General features: G+C 36.1%; 1 protein-coding gene across 2 annotated transcripts in view; it reads right to left on the reverse strand.

Annotated features, from left to right (window-relative positions):
- Positions 1–15799, reverse strand: part of IA-2 (tyrosine phosphatase IA-2) — an 842823-nt gene that overhangs the window by 74713 nt on the left and 752311 nt on the right. For both annotated transcript variants that reach the window (XM_069821417.1, XM_069821408.1), the window contains exon 16: positions 11724–11866. In XM_069821417.1, coding sequence (XP_069677518.1) covers positions 11724–11866 — 143 coding nt within the window. The remainder of the gene's footprint in view (positions 1–11723; positions 11867–15799) is intronic.

Consider the following 15799-nt stretch of genomic DNA (forward strand, 5'->3'; position numbering starts at 1 on the left):
ACTGTTGAAAAATTCGAGGAGACCGCATGTCTGACAGATGAAAGGTTATGGTCGATCATCCGGCTGCTGACCTCACGTCCATGTCTTAGCAGAGGTGAACGATCATCCAACCAGAACGGAGGTATCGTGTGGTGAATACAAGAGTTCCTCCCCAGCTGTTATAAATGGTTTATGTAACCGGATTTCGCTATCTATCGTAGCTCCCTAAATTCAACACGATGCTGGGTGGGCACCGGTTCCATAAACTGATCCAAATTTCATCAGAAAATTCCTTCTCTACGAGGACTCGAAGCAGCGTACATTACGTAACGTGAGTTCAGGCATGATGCTAGACGAGGGACAGGGACTATGTGGTACCCCTAGTTGTAGGGGATAAGCGCTTTACATTTGCATAACCGCTGACGTAACTGTTTCTCACAACAGCACGCCACGGTATCGCTCTGTGACCGCTATTACAAATTTAACTGTATCGCGGCACACTTATCATATCAGAGACCTTCTTTTGGCTATTTAGTTTAAAAAGCCTTGTCTGATTGCTTCTCTGTTTATTTTTATACGTGTATTTCGTTTCTAGTGCACTGGAGAACAGCAATATCGACTGAATATTTTATACTCAAACCTTATAAAATAAATAACACAGGGTGCTGAGAGAAGAAGTGGTTGACTTACAATATTTTAATTAGTATAAGATATTCATCATATTTAAAAGCAGCAGTAATAATTTTTCCCCGGCAATTCCGCGTTTTTAGCGGTTTACCCTCAGACATATAGGGCCGTATTCATAGACATTTTTAGCGCGGGTTTCCGGTGGATGATCAGCGTTTTTCGTATTCATAAACCAGTGTTTGCGATAGGATATGATTTGAATTCTGTACTAGTAACCAGTGGATAGCCGGGGCTAGCTTAGTACACTCGTAGCGCGTGCTGCGAAATGTCTATGAATAACACCCTTAGGGCCGTATTCATAGATATTTCGCAGCACGCGCTACGAGCGTACTAAGCTAGCCCCGGCTATCCACTGGTTACTAGGACAGAATTCAAATCATATCCTATCGCTAACACTGGTTTATGAATACGAAAAACGCTGATAATCCACCGAAAGCCCGCGCTAAAAATGTCTATGAATACGGCCCTAAAGTGTCTAAGACGGCAGTGAAATATCACGTACGGTAATTATGGTTAGGACTTAAACGTTTTTCGCAAGAGCGCTATGATTTTCTTATAACCACTTGCACATCTCTCAGCATATAGGCTATTTCTCTAGAGTTGATTATTTTAGGCAATGTATTGTGAACGTAATGAATTTTTTAATACCTATTGGAAAACCACATGAAAAAATTATCAATTTTGGATATGTGACTAGTTGCAGGAAATGGGACCTAAAGTCGGATTTTTCACTTCTTTGTTTTTTATGGTTTCAAAAAGAGGATGAAATACTGAGCATTTAAAAAAAATCATGGTTCTAGGTGCTATAGTTTTTAATATATTACTTATTGAATGTTGATATTATATTATGTACTTTTCGAGAAAAATGCAAATTAAAGTTTTGATTTGTTTTCTTAGCAACTATAAGAAAGATTTAGGTATTTAAGAAGCACTGTGTAAAACTACATCCTAGTTTAGTATGTAAAAAAAAGCCTACAGGTAGCGCAAATGTCAAAACATAGAAATGCAGTTTTTACACCGCAAATTTGTTATTTTGTTCTCCTGTAAAATTTCCTTCTACGACTTTAGGTCCCTTTTCGCGCAATGGGTCACATATACAGGATGGAAGTGAAATAGCCCTGCAGATTTCCAGAGCGAATAGCTCATGTTGTATGTAACAAAAACTATAATATCATATTTGTGAAAAGTTCATGGTTTTTCAGAAAAAATGTTTTTTTTTTTTTTTTGCAAATGTTTAACAATCTCTTATTCGTTAACTATTGCGAGTAGGTTCGTGATTTTTGTTCATATCGATAGAAAATCTAATAAAGAATAATTTATTCCTCTGGCGTATTTAAATAGCGTGAACGGTTTTCGTGTAAATTTAATTTAAAAAACCCCTACATTCAAGCCATTGCAAGAAGCATGCGATTGGCAACGTCTTGGCGGAGAGAGCTTATGTACGGAGATTCACCGAGTTCGTTGACCTCTTACATCTATACCACGAGTAGAGTGACGATGTTGCCGGACTGCTGAAAATTCGAACTTAATTTTCTAATTAACCCTGCATTTAATTACAAAACGTTATACAGATTTTCAATTAATTTACGGGTACCCTATCGTCCCTTTCAATCTGCAAGGTTATTTCACTTGCACCCTGTATATTGTGCTAAGTATTTCCATTCGTTCAAAATATTACCACCGAAATTGTTTGGTAAATTTAGTATCAGATGAGTGCCACTGTGGTACAAAAGCTAAAAATGGGCAATTTTCCCTTGTTCTTCTCACATTAACCCCGAGATTGCTGAGCGCGCCATCGGAACCGGCCTTGAACAGATGTTGGTCTCGACGTGTCGTGAAATCCGCTCTCCAAGGCCGGTTCCAATAAAATCTAGCAAAGTATATACTAAGATTAATAGATGTAACAGCTTAGAAAAAAATCATATTACCCCATCCCTGGAAGCAATAGGTTGGCTTAAACTAGATAAGAAAAGAAATTTACATTCACTTCTCTTTCTCTTCGAAATCTTGAACTCTTCTATTCCTTCGTACCTGTCGTCTCGCTTCACTTACCTTTCTTCTCACCATAATCTGAACACACGCTCTCATCATGAAACAATACTAACAATACCATCCCATCGCACCTCCTCATACTCATCTTCTTTCACAATAGCCCTGCCAAGACTCTGGAATTCGCTACCTGCTAGCATCAGGGACTGTCGAAATAAAATTGAATTCAAACGCAAACTTACTAGGCACTTGGTAGTAATTGATTTCTTGTAAATAGTTTCTTTAATCTACCACAAAATATTTCAATATTCAGTAATTTAATCGCTATACAATTTTGTTATTCTAGGTTTAATTTGTAATTCAGTAAATATAAAATATTCTTTGTTTCTCTATGATAAATTATGTAGCTTTAATTAGTCAGGTAATCTTTTCGTACTTTGATTTTATTGTAATTGTAATTGCAAATTTAATACTAATTGTAATGTTATTTGTAATTATAAATTTAATACTAATTGTAATTTTATTGTTCATATTATAGTTGGAATCTCCTGGTAGAGGGGCAGAGAAGGCCTGACGGCCTTATCTCTACCAGGTTAAATAAATAAATAAATACTAATACTAATACTTGTGGCAAAAGTTTGAGTTCTAAGTGTAATTACATGATATTTCACTGTGGTCTTAAACTTCTGACTGATAGTGTATTTCTCTTGTCTTCTGACAAAGGCCCCTGGCATGGAATACTGATACGTCGCAAGGAATACTGAAAACAGAAGTCTGGTTGCGGATATGAGCGGGGTTCAGCAGAAATGGTGTTGTGAATTTTCGTAATCAGTATGTGTAGACTGATGAAAATCCCCATGCAGTTGAAGAAACAAGGCATCAGCACCGATTTTCAATCAACTTATGGGCGGCGTTCTTGGTGATAGATTAATAGGACCATACGTGCTACCACAGAGATTAACTGGGGATCGTTATCAGGACTTTATTAACGTGTTGAAATAAATTTCAAAGAGTGCGTGATTCCTTGCGCCGAAGGACAGAGAAATGCATTGCCATGGATGGACGTCACATTGAGCACCTCCTATGAACAAGTGTTCAGATCTCAGAAAGTATGTGTTGTAGGACCCATGTTTATTACACACTATTTTATTGTTTTGATGCATACTAGCACCTCCTAAAATAATGGATAATTTTTTAACACCCTGTATAATAGTTTTTTTAATGTATCTTTTTAATGTAAATAAATAAATTGTTCTTGTAAAAAATAATTAAGTAATGGAGTAATTAAAATTATCAAAGCGAAGCATATTTCAAGCAGATGATAAGCTCATAATATAAGATTCAGATCATTTGCAGAATTCGAGCCACAAATTAATCAAACTAGAAAGAAGATGATTTAACAATTTCAACAACAAAATCTAAATGGAGTTTCGAGGTAAAAATCCAAAAACAAGAAAAACAAACAAAATTATGGAGCACGTAAATACATTCAACTGTCTAGGTAGAATAGTTTCACATGACGACGAAAAATACAAAGTAAAATGTATAACCGTTTTAAAACATCAGAAATTAACACTAATATTTACAAATCTAACGAAGTACGATCGTGGCACTAGATTAAACATGCAATAAGAATTGAAAGAGTAACAATAATAGTAGCAGAAATAGAAGTAATAGTACTTGTAGTAGTAACAATAACAGTAGTAGTCCTAGTAGTAGTAGCAGTAGTAAAACCGATAAAAGAGATAACAGTAAATAAAATTAGTAGGATTGTCCCGAGCAGTTTTCACGTGGTTTAAAGGTAAGCGCTCACTTATCGGAACGGATTCGTTCGGCGAGTTCGGATTTTCATTCCTTTTATTCTTAAATGGAGCATCACCCACTTGGCCGTATCGTCTCTGCCCGCATGACCGGATTTCGTCCAGAATTCTGGCCAGAGAATTATAAACGGATTTCCGTACAGGGCATAATGAAAATAGAGAATGTCATCACAGTTATATCGATTGCAACCCCTCAAATCGCGGTAGTATTGGAGGTATAAATGAAATGGATGACGCGAAGCTAATTTTGTTAGTCAAAGAGCTTTACAATTTGTCAAATTGGGATTAGAGCTATGTAATACGCAAAAAGATTATATGGGATAAGATTGGGAAAATAATAATGGATTAACCAGATATGTTCTCCATAGTTTATTTCGGTTACATTACGATTATTTAGTCCTGACAGTCGCCGACAATGTGCGCCTGGGTCAGGCGAGTCCATTAAGTTACGCCAAGGGGTGTTCGAGTTAGTCAGTCGCTGGCATTCAGAGAGATAGGATGTCACGGATGCAGTAGAGCGGTGTTTTTCCAGTACAGTTAAGCTGCACTGCATTTCTTTACTGACCGCTCGCTCTTATCTCTACTCCTGAGCTCTCCCCACTCCTCCTATTACTTCCCCTCTTTCGCGTCGCCGAGCTGTCAGGACTAAATAATCGGTCTGTACAGAGTTATTCATTTTATTTACAGATCTATTTTATGATCAATTTAGAAATGCGTACAAGTGAGCGATACTAAGCATAATAAATATCCGAACGCGTCGAATTTTTTTCGGTAAGTGAACTCCTACTTTAAGCGTCATGCGATGTGGGATAAGCGGTGTTTCGAGTGCTCGTGGGAGAAGATATTTTTTCAATTAATTTCGAGCAATGTATGGGACTGGTACCCAACCAGAAACGTGAGTAGCGTAATCTAATTTCATACTTCAGCTATATCTGCTGGGGCATCATAGTACTGACCATGCATTATCCAGTATTTGTTGGATTATTGTTGCTGAAGTACGTGGACATGAAGCTAACAGCCAGGAGGATGATTTTGGCCTTCCAGGCTCTCTCACGCCACTGACGTAAGTTTCAACTGTAGTAATGGTAACACAGGGTTGTTTCCGATCTCTGATAACGAATTTGAATGACATGATGTGCGCCAGAAGTCACACGACAGCTGAACTGTGGCGCGAAGTGACAGACCAGTAGTGAATGATCTCATAGTCAGAGTGCACGGCGACTAACAGCAGAAATTCCCAAGAAAATCGAGCCTTTTTGGGAGGGATACATAACAACCCTTTCCGTTCCAAGTACAGTTACTTGAAAATCATTGGTTTCGTTATTTCCAAGAAAAACACCTTGTGTGTACCTAATAAGACTGGCAAAGCTCGGATGTGATTAATTCCAAAGTGGAGAAAGCAAGCAAATCCACCCCCCCCCTCCGTCACAACTCGCCGCACCCCACGACATTATACAAATTAATTCCATTCGAGCTTTACCAATCTTATTAAGTACACAGAAGATGCCTTTCTTGGAAATAACGAAACCTCGTTTATTGCAGCCTTCCTTTATTTTCACTTAACTGTATTTGGCATCGGAAAGAGTTGTTATGTATCCCTCCAAAAAGGCTCGATTTTCTTGGGAATTTTTGCTGTGAGTCGCCGTGCACTCTGACTATGAGATCATTCACTACTGGTCTGCCACTTCGCGCCACAGTTCAGCTGTTGTGTGACTTCTGACGCACATTATGTCATTCAAATTCGTTATCAGAGATCGGAAACAACCCTGTATTAGCAGCCTAAAATCTCACTTTTTAGAGCAAATGGCTACGGACTGAAAGGTCTCAGTTTCAATCCCGGATGATGGTGATATTCTTCTCATTCCAAAAACTTCCAGAATGCTCCCGGGGTAAAACTGAATGCCCGGTTTTTCCCGGGTGTTAAAGACCATCGGAGCGTGATGCTAACCACGCCACCTCATTCTAATGTCGAGATATGAAACCATGGGACTGTGCCTCCATGCTCTCCATAAGTCTTCATGGCCCTTAAAGGGGATATTTTTCCTTTAGTAGTGGTAGAGGCAATAATAGTAGTAGCAGTGACAGCATATGCAGGATAGCATGTTACATTTTAGTAACGTCACACGCATATGTTCTGCCTCGCGAGACGGTAATGATTTATGTTCGAAGTTTTACATGGCTATAAAGCACATTAAATGGCTAAAACTTGTAACTTGCTTTGTCACAGTTTTCATATTGCAAAATACGTACAGCAATAATGCAATAGGGTATATCTACAGTATTTGTACACTTGCAAGTACTAGTTGCTAGTAAGGAGGGGGTAAATCTAGTGATGGAATTGCCATCTTCTAGCTTCTGTACAAGCTCCGTTTAGTACATTGATTATCGTACAGTCAGTGAACACAAATTTGTGCAATTGACGAAGTCAAATGTTATATATAAAATAAACAACAGAGACATTTTTATTTTTATTTTGGTAGGTTATTTTACGACGTTGTATCAACATCTCAGGTTATTTAGCGTATGAATGAAATGAAGGTGATAATGCCGGTGAAATGAGTCCGGGGTCCAACACCGAAAGTTACCCAGCATTTGCTCATATTGGGTTGAGGGAAAACCCTGGAAAAAAACCTCAACCAGGTAACATGTCCCGACCGGGATCCGAACCCGGGTCATCTGGTACTACAGAGACATAAAAAACAATAAAATGTACTAAAAACACTCAACAACATTGACATTAAAAAACTCATTAATATCATAAAAGGGTTTGTTAGTTAACCAACCAGAGACAAGTCTGTTAAAAGACTTCCTTTCCAAATTGAAGACATGTGTCGGAAATTTATTTGCAATTTTTAAAGACACAATAAAATTATTATTCATTGTTTTGCTTAGCCTACATTTAAGTATATCAAAAAGTTCACGGTTTTTGGTATTGTATAGACAAACTTGATTCCTATGTGTCAACAACATTTGTGAATTATCTTTGACAAAATTTAAGGCTTGATAAATACACAGTGATGTTACAGTCATTACTTTTTCATTCACAAATAACGGTCTGCAGTGTGCTTTCATTGATGAATCTGTTATATTTCTAATAGCTTTTTCTTGTAACATAACCTTTTTAATATGAGTACTATTACCCCATAAAAGTAGTCCGTAAGAAAGTATACTATGAAAATAAGGAAAATAGACAACCCTAACGTAATTCTTCGGAACATACATTTTTAAATTTCGCAGAAGAAATATTACTCTTGACAATTTTTTACAAACAAAATCAACATGCTCTACAAGAATACATCAAAATTTGTCCTTTGTTGTGGAACGAAGCCTGGACTGTGTGGAAAGGTGATGAACGCAGAATTAAGGTAGTAAGGCAGTGAGATGAAGTTTATGCGGTGAACAGTTGGGTGTACTAAATATGACCATAAAAGAAATGAAGACTTTTACCTGAACCAGAAATGGAACAATATTGGAATAGTAAATAAATATAAAAATAATTGGTATCGACATTTTAAAGGAATGTTCACAGCAAGAATCCCTAGGGAAATCTGGAATTACAAACCAACAACAGAGGAAAGATCAATGAGACGTCTTATGATGTGATGCGAGATGAGAAATGAGGGCTCGGGTTCAAATCCTAGGTGGGATAAGTAATCTGGTTGGGTTTTTTCCGAGGTTTTCCCTCAACCAACTGAAGAAGAATTGCTGGGTAACTTTCGGCGTTGGACCTCGCACTCATTTCACCATTAATAATTATTTTAACTTCATCTGTCATCATTCAATAATGTCTTGCCAATACAGGATGCAGCAGAATTCAAATACCGTGGCTTGCATACAAAAATGATATTCTTTCTGCTTTTCTGATGCTCTGTATCATCTCTTAAGGGGACCCGGTACGCAAAAATTCTTGAAAAATCTTTTTTTAGTATATTTTTTGCTATGAAATTCTACATTCTTTTCTGTTTAATTTGATATATATATATATATATATATATATATATATATATATATATATATATATATATATGTCATTATTCTATCTTCCCTCTAAGAATTTCTAAAACGAGTGTGAATAAGGTCCTGGAATGCACTCTAAAGCTTGTTTTTAAACATTAATTTAAATTATTATAAAATTATTACTATTTTTATAATTATGTATATAATTAGATATTAATTATATTCAGATTTTATTGTTTTTATAAGTATCATTAAAATGATCACATTGTGCTAATTCTTTCAGAAAGTTTCAAAATGCGTGTCTCTACACCAGTATCTACCATAGGTTTCGATTTTCGACGCAAAGAAAAGAATATGTGAAAATTAAGTTTTACGAGATTTTTAAGTATGAAAACATGAATAAAAATTACAAATCCCAACAGATTCTACTAATTCCTTAAAAACATGTTAAATTCATGTGTCTGCACATATATCTGTCCAAAGTTTCATAGTTCCTTGCAGAGAAACATAAGTTTGTTAGGGTATGATTTCGAAATGGGAAAATCGTTCGTTTCAGGCGACGAAATTGCGATTTGTATAAATGCTAATAAAATCTATAAATTCCAAGCGATTGTGCTAATTATTTCAGAAAGTGTTAAATACGTGTGTCTACACCAGTATCTACCATAGATTTCGAATTTGGACGCAAAATAGGAATTTGTAAAAATTTAGTTTTGCGAGATTTTTTAAGTATGAAAACATGTATAAAAATTACAAATCCCAACAGATTCTTCTAATTCCTTAAGAAGATTTAAATTCATGTGTCTGCATATACATATTTATCAAAAGTTTCATGGTCCCCTGGAGAGAAACATAAGCTTGTTAGTGTATGACTTCCAAATGGGAAAATCGTTCGTTTCAGAAGATGAAATGGCGATTTATATAAACGCTAATAAAATCTATAAATTACAACCGATTGTGCCAATTCTTTCAGAAAGTGTTAAATACCTGCTTCTGCACCAGTATCTACCATAGGTTTCGATTTTCGACTCAAAGAAATGAATTTGTGAAAATTAAGTTTTGCTAGATTTTTTAGTATTAAAACATGAATAAAAAAATTAGAAATCCCAGCAGATTCTACTAAATCCTTAAACATTTTCATTATAGCCTTACAAAGAATACTGAATACGTAAAAGAAATTACATACATACATATACATACATACACACACACTACCTGTGGAGTAACGGTCAGCGCGTCTGGCCGCGAAACCAGATGCCCGAGTTCGATTCCCGGTCGGGACAAGTTACATGGTTGAGTTTTTTTCGGGGTTTTCCCTCAACCCAATATGAATAAATGCTGGGTAACTTTCGGTGTTGGACCCCGACTAATTTCACTGGCATTATCACCTTCATCTCATTCAGACGCTAAATAACCTAAGATGTTGATAAAGCGTCGTAAAATAACCTACTAAAATAAAAGAAATATATACATACTAAAGGGAAACTAAGAGGTGGAACTTAAACTGAGAGGATTCAATGCGGCATCGGGACTGGAATCCGGTGTGGCTTAGTAGATAAAGCGTCAGCACGTAGAGCTGAAAATCCGGGTTCGGGTCCCGGTGCCGGAGAGAATTTTTCTCCGCTCCACCCATCCTTCATCATAGTGTATTTTAGTAAAAATTCCCGAAAATGCACATTTTCTGATTTATTAAAAGGAATATTTGCACGCACCATCATATCACATAATTCCTGCAGAAAGTCTTATTCGTCCATCTTTGTAAATTCGATGGAATCTCTTCACTGCGAGCATGTCTGCTATGTTTTTCAGAACTGCAGTGTCGTTCTAAGTGCCCTGTACCTCTGAATTGCATAATTTATATATAATCCTTTCTTCGCGTGAACAGAAATCATCACCCCCGACCTTACTTACAGTATGTTTCAATTTTTCAATGTTTATGTTTTTTTCATTTTTTTATTTTATTGGGTTATTTTACGACGCTATATCAACATCTAGGTTATTTAGCGTCTGAATGAAATGAAGTTGATAATGCCGGTGAAATGAGTCCGGGGTCCAGCACCGAAAGTTACCCAGAAAAAACCTCAACCAGGTAACTTGCCCCGACCGGGATTCGAACCCGGGTCACCTGGTTTAGCGGCCAGACGCGCTGACCGTTACTCCACAGGTGTGGATTTTATGTTTTTATTCTTCGGCATTATGACAAAGACAAAACGAAACTTTACACAACTGCTTCTTTGTACTGCACTGATACTACTTGGAAAGAAAATCACTTACTAGTATAACTGCACGTTGTACTATATTTCCTGTTTTGCTACAAGGTGTATTACCAGCGTAGTCTATGACCTGTAAGAGTGACTTGGGACGTTGCTGATGTACGAGTATGATTCTTTATGCAACATCTGTACTAGAGATGGGTAAAAATAGCTGGAACAGTTTTTCTTGAAATTGTTTCACAATTTAAACTGTTTCAGTACGAAACAGTTTCGTGAAATAACCTGTTCCAACTGTTCCAAAGAGTGTTACACTGCTCCAGTGATCACTTCAACTTTCCACATGGTTCCAGAAGATACACAGTTCAATTTCTAAACATTTTCCTTCCTCTTTGCTGTCTGCAAAGGCCACGTATCATCAACCACCAATCGAAAGTAGATATATTATAGATTTTCCACACGGCCTTCGTGCAACATTATGTACTACCACGCAATTTGTTTGTACGAATCAAATTCCCTAATAAATTCGGTATTAATAATTATTAGCTGCCCAGTGATGGAGAAAATGTTTATGGTGCCCTGACATAGTGTTAATTAATATACCGCAAAAACATTATCGGATAATGTATTATCGTTATTAAACGCTCCTATGGTTATGTGCGTTATTTTTACTAAGATCGATTCATTTTTAATTGTAATTATTTACTGTACCCTTAACAGTAACCTACGAAAAATGATTGACTTTCGTCGTCATAATACACTGAACAGCTGACCTAAGACGATTCAAGGGCTTTGAAACATGTTCCTGAAACAGATGAGAAGTTGAAACAGTTGGAACACTTGGAACAGTTGGCACTGATGTTATAAACATATTCTTATGAAACTGTTTCTTTGAAGGAACAGTTTCGTTCATGAAACAGTTACAATCGGAACTGTTTCTTAAAAAGAACGGTTTATCCCATCTCTAATCTGTACACAACCGAGCTAATGGTACGCCTGTTGGTGACGTAATGTTTTGATCTCTGTGCATATAACTTTCATCCACGAAATGACCACAATGATAATCATGCTTGAGACTCACCAGGAGGAGGTGCTGGACCTGGACGAGGGGCTGTTGTTGGAGCCCTCCGACTCGCGGGACAGGCTGGCTATCCGCTGACCCACGTGGATCGGTTCCGGCTTTTCCTGCTGCGTCTTCGTAGCCATTCTCGCGCGGCATAGTTCCTGCAACACATACCGCCAACACTTCATATTGTTATCAAGAGAAAGTAAACACACGTGCGGCTCGCTGGACTGAGCATGCGTAACAAAACAAGTACAGATAGATACGACACCTCCACATGCAGATATCGGTATCTGCCACCTTCCGCGAGAAACTATGCAAACAACATTTTCAAAGTAATACTTAATGTTCTGAAACAAAGTTATTAAAACTAAAACTAATGCTATTTACACAATGGGGATTTTGTTTATTTTGCACAGACACACGCGAATAAATAACGATTAAGATTAATTTAACCCTTAGCCTTAGGAAGTCGGGCAGTTCTTTCTAACATTAGTACTAGCGTGGGGTGTTACCAAAGCCGAATTAATAATGAATGTTTTGGATTTAATATTTATTTTATTATATTTGTCTACATATTGTTAAAATGACCAAGTTACAAGTAATTTTCAAGTTTTAAATAGGGTAGACCAGGGTAATTGTAAACACTTTTCACTGATTTCAAATATATTTCAACGTTACACAACCCTCAGTAACGTTAAGCATAACAAAGAAACATTGTGTTATTTTTAGATCTTTCTTTTCCCTGAAAATGGGTTTAAAATAATAAGGTTGACTTTTTTCATATTTTAATTGCTAGTTCACATTTACCCCACCTGTTTACATTTATCCCACCTGTTTAAATTTACTCCTTTGAGAAGAGGGTAATTGTAAACACCAATTTTCGCACGGGCTATAAGACATTGAACGTTTTTTGTTCTGTTTCAGAAGAAAGAGCTGTACTCCTTCCAACTCCAATTTTGGTCGTCCCTTTAACCTATGATATATGACGGATATAGGAACTCCGTACCTTTCCTGAGCTTCATGATAACTGTAGTTGCCATTTTTCACATCTGTGACAAGCCTCTCTAAATCCTCCACAGTGTAATTGGGTGGGGGTCTCTTTGACTACTGGAAAGTACGAAATGTAACCATAGTAAAACATGTTTACAATTACCCCAAGCAATTAACTATGGGGCAAATGTAAACACGTCATAATTTAATGAACTGAGGTTATGGGAGATCTCAAAACCATTGTAATAAATGTTAACTACTATACATTACTCATAAAAACAACATATTCTTAAAAAATAGCACTGTACGTTTATTTGCAATGCCAAAAATGAAGGTGAAGCAAAATTATTTCTCAACGTTTCTTGTAGACTCTTACAAAACATTCGTTCACAACTAAGCAGTTACTCCTATTTGGCGCCGAACTGCTTTGTATGTTAGCCAACATGTTAATTGAAATATTCTCCAAATTAATTTTTTTATATTGACAGTTTTGTATTTCTCACAGCATTTGTTTACAATTACTCCTGTTTACAATTACCCTAGTCTACCCTATAATATTTAGTGACGAGAAATACAATCCGATCCGTTTGGGTATGGATAATATTAATTTATTATTATAAAGCTATTATGATAGTAGGAAAAATTTCTTGCTGGTTATGTTATGATTAAAAGATGGGAGTTTTCATATATGACAATCAAAAATGCATAATCTGAAAGGACAAATGAAAATCGTAGATGATTAAAATGGCTACTACAAATCAACAGCGGACACAATGTGTTCTTCGTTATGCTAAATTTGAGAGTTTGGACGTGAGTATGGTGTGAGTAGGCGATTCCATAATGTTGTGGTATCGAACATTTGTAGAAACAGATTCTGTATTAAAAAAAAAAAAAAACATGCAGGAGATCGCAGGCGAAACCAGTACGAGAAAGAGCTATCTCTTGGCTTGGCCCCAAAACTCCCCAGATCTAACTCCTCCTGACTTCTTTGTGTGGGGGGGGTTTGTTAAAGACATTGTCTATTCACAGAAACCCAGGAACATTGATGATCTGAGATTAAAAATTACTCAAGCTTTTCAACAAATCACCCCTGTTATGTTACAACGGACATGGGCTGAATTTCATCACCGTTATGATTTGTGCAGGGTGCGCAATGGGGGTCATGTTGAGCTCTGAGGAATCTCTCATCTTCCAGTGTTGTATGCACAAAGTTTCAACAAATAAAGTTCAGTAGTAAATGTTTTACGGTATTTTTATTTTATCCATGCCCAAACGGATCACTCTGTATATACAAATAGATATTTATATCGCAGCTGCATATATTAATGAAACTTAGTAATTACGTTTCATGTTTGATTAAGATAACTGACGCATGGTTGTTCGTACATTTATTTATTTATTTATTTATTTATTTATTTATTTATTTATTTATTTATTTATTTATTTAATCTGGCGGAGTTAAGGCCATTAGGCCTTCTCTACCACACCACCAGAATACAAATAGGCATATACAAAAAACAAATACAGAGAGAAGAAGCAAATAAGAAATAGAAATAAAATTAAAAATACAAATACAAAAGGCACAAGTGCAAAAATGCAAAAAGAGGGGAATAAAAAAAAGAAACATGTATTACAAGTAGAAAGATAAGATCACAATGGGCACAAAAATTACTAATACAATATATATTGATTGCCTAATATAATAGTGATTAAGGAAATAGACTAAATATCAAGAAATAAGCAACTGACTGTGCAAATATCAAGAGAAACAAAACAGTAACGATTTCGAAACGTTTGCAATAACTCAGATTCCTCGATTTACTGCATTGCATTCTACGCAGTAAGAAAACGATTAGGCCTAATAAGTTTGTTTTTGAATACTGTTAAATGGCGATAGTCTCTGATGTCACTGGATAGGATATGTGCATATTTTGGAGTTTGTATGTATTTCGAATTAAGAGAACATTTCATGCATATTTTTATTATTTTTTGTAGCGAAAACTGTTTCGGGAGGAAATTAAACACAGAATAAATTTGGGAAATGCCTATTATTATTCGGTTGAGAAGCTTTTATCATCCAGTCTGCTGTCAAAAAATCTGAAAGTTAGAATTTATAAAACAGTTATATTACCGACTTATGATTGTGAAACTTGGACTCTCACTTTGAGAGAGGAACATAGGTTAAGGGTGTTTGAGAATAAGGTGTTTTCTAGTTTTCTGAATATAATTTTTACGAGGAAACTCGTCGTCAGCTGAAGTCAAGAATGATGGTCTGAAGAAGATGAGGGAAATTAGCAAAGTGCTTCAAGAATATGATAGTGACAGTCACTGACTATATGGTAACTTCTTTCTTTGGACAAGCAACCTGATAGCGCTGTATTTTCAAAATTGTCTCTCAATAACCTTTTCCTATTATTTAACATTATTTGAAATATATTAACATTCTATGTATTTTAGTTTAATTCTGCTATACAGTTTGTATTTCATTGTTTAACTAATAGTTCATACTACTATTTAATTCATAAGTAACTGTTGTATACATGTAACTTTTATCTAAATCAAATTGTATTCCTTGTAGCTCGTAAGTATACTTTTTGCTGGTTGAGTGGAAGAGACGGCCTTACGGCTGTAACTCTGCCGGCTAAAATAAATAATAATAATAATAATAATATAATAATAATAATAATAATAATTATTATTATTATTATTCAAGATTTTAAAAATATATAAAAGGATTACTTTACTTTGTTGCAAATGTATATGTCTATGTGTAATCCGTAATGTACATAAATTATACTGATTGTTTGTACGACGTATGATTAACTTTTCAACTGTTTTCTTCTGATATTAACATTAAAACTATTTTGTTCTGTTGGTAAGTATGACAGCAGTCTGACTGACAAGAGAAGACGACACAGTGTTGCTAACTTGAGCCTTCCGACCTTGTACTAGAGTCGACCGTGCTCTAGTCTAAGCGGCTTTATTAGGCAATTCAAACAGAGAAGACGTAGACAGGACGTGGCTCGGACGTCGGGTGGAGAATGACGCGGACATGACGTGAGCAAAGCACACCGAAGAGTCAGAAACCCTTGCGACACTTA

This window comes from Periplaneta americana, chromosome 1, assembly GCF_040183065.1.
Source record: "Periplaneta americana isolate PAMFEO1 chromosome 1, P.americana_PAMFEO1_priV1, whole genome shotgun sequence".
Lineage (NCBI taxonomy): Eukaryota > Metazoa > Arthropoda > Insecta > Blattodea > Blattidae > Periplaneta > Periplaneta americana.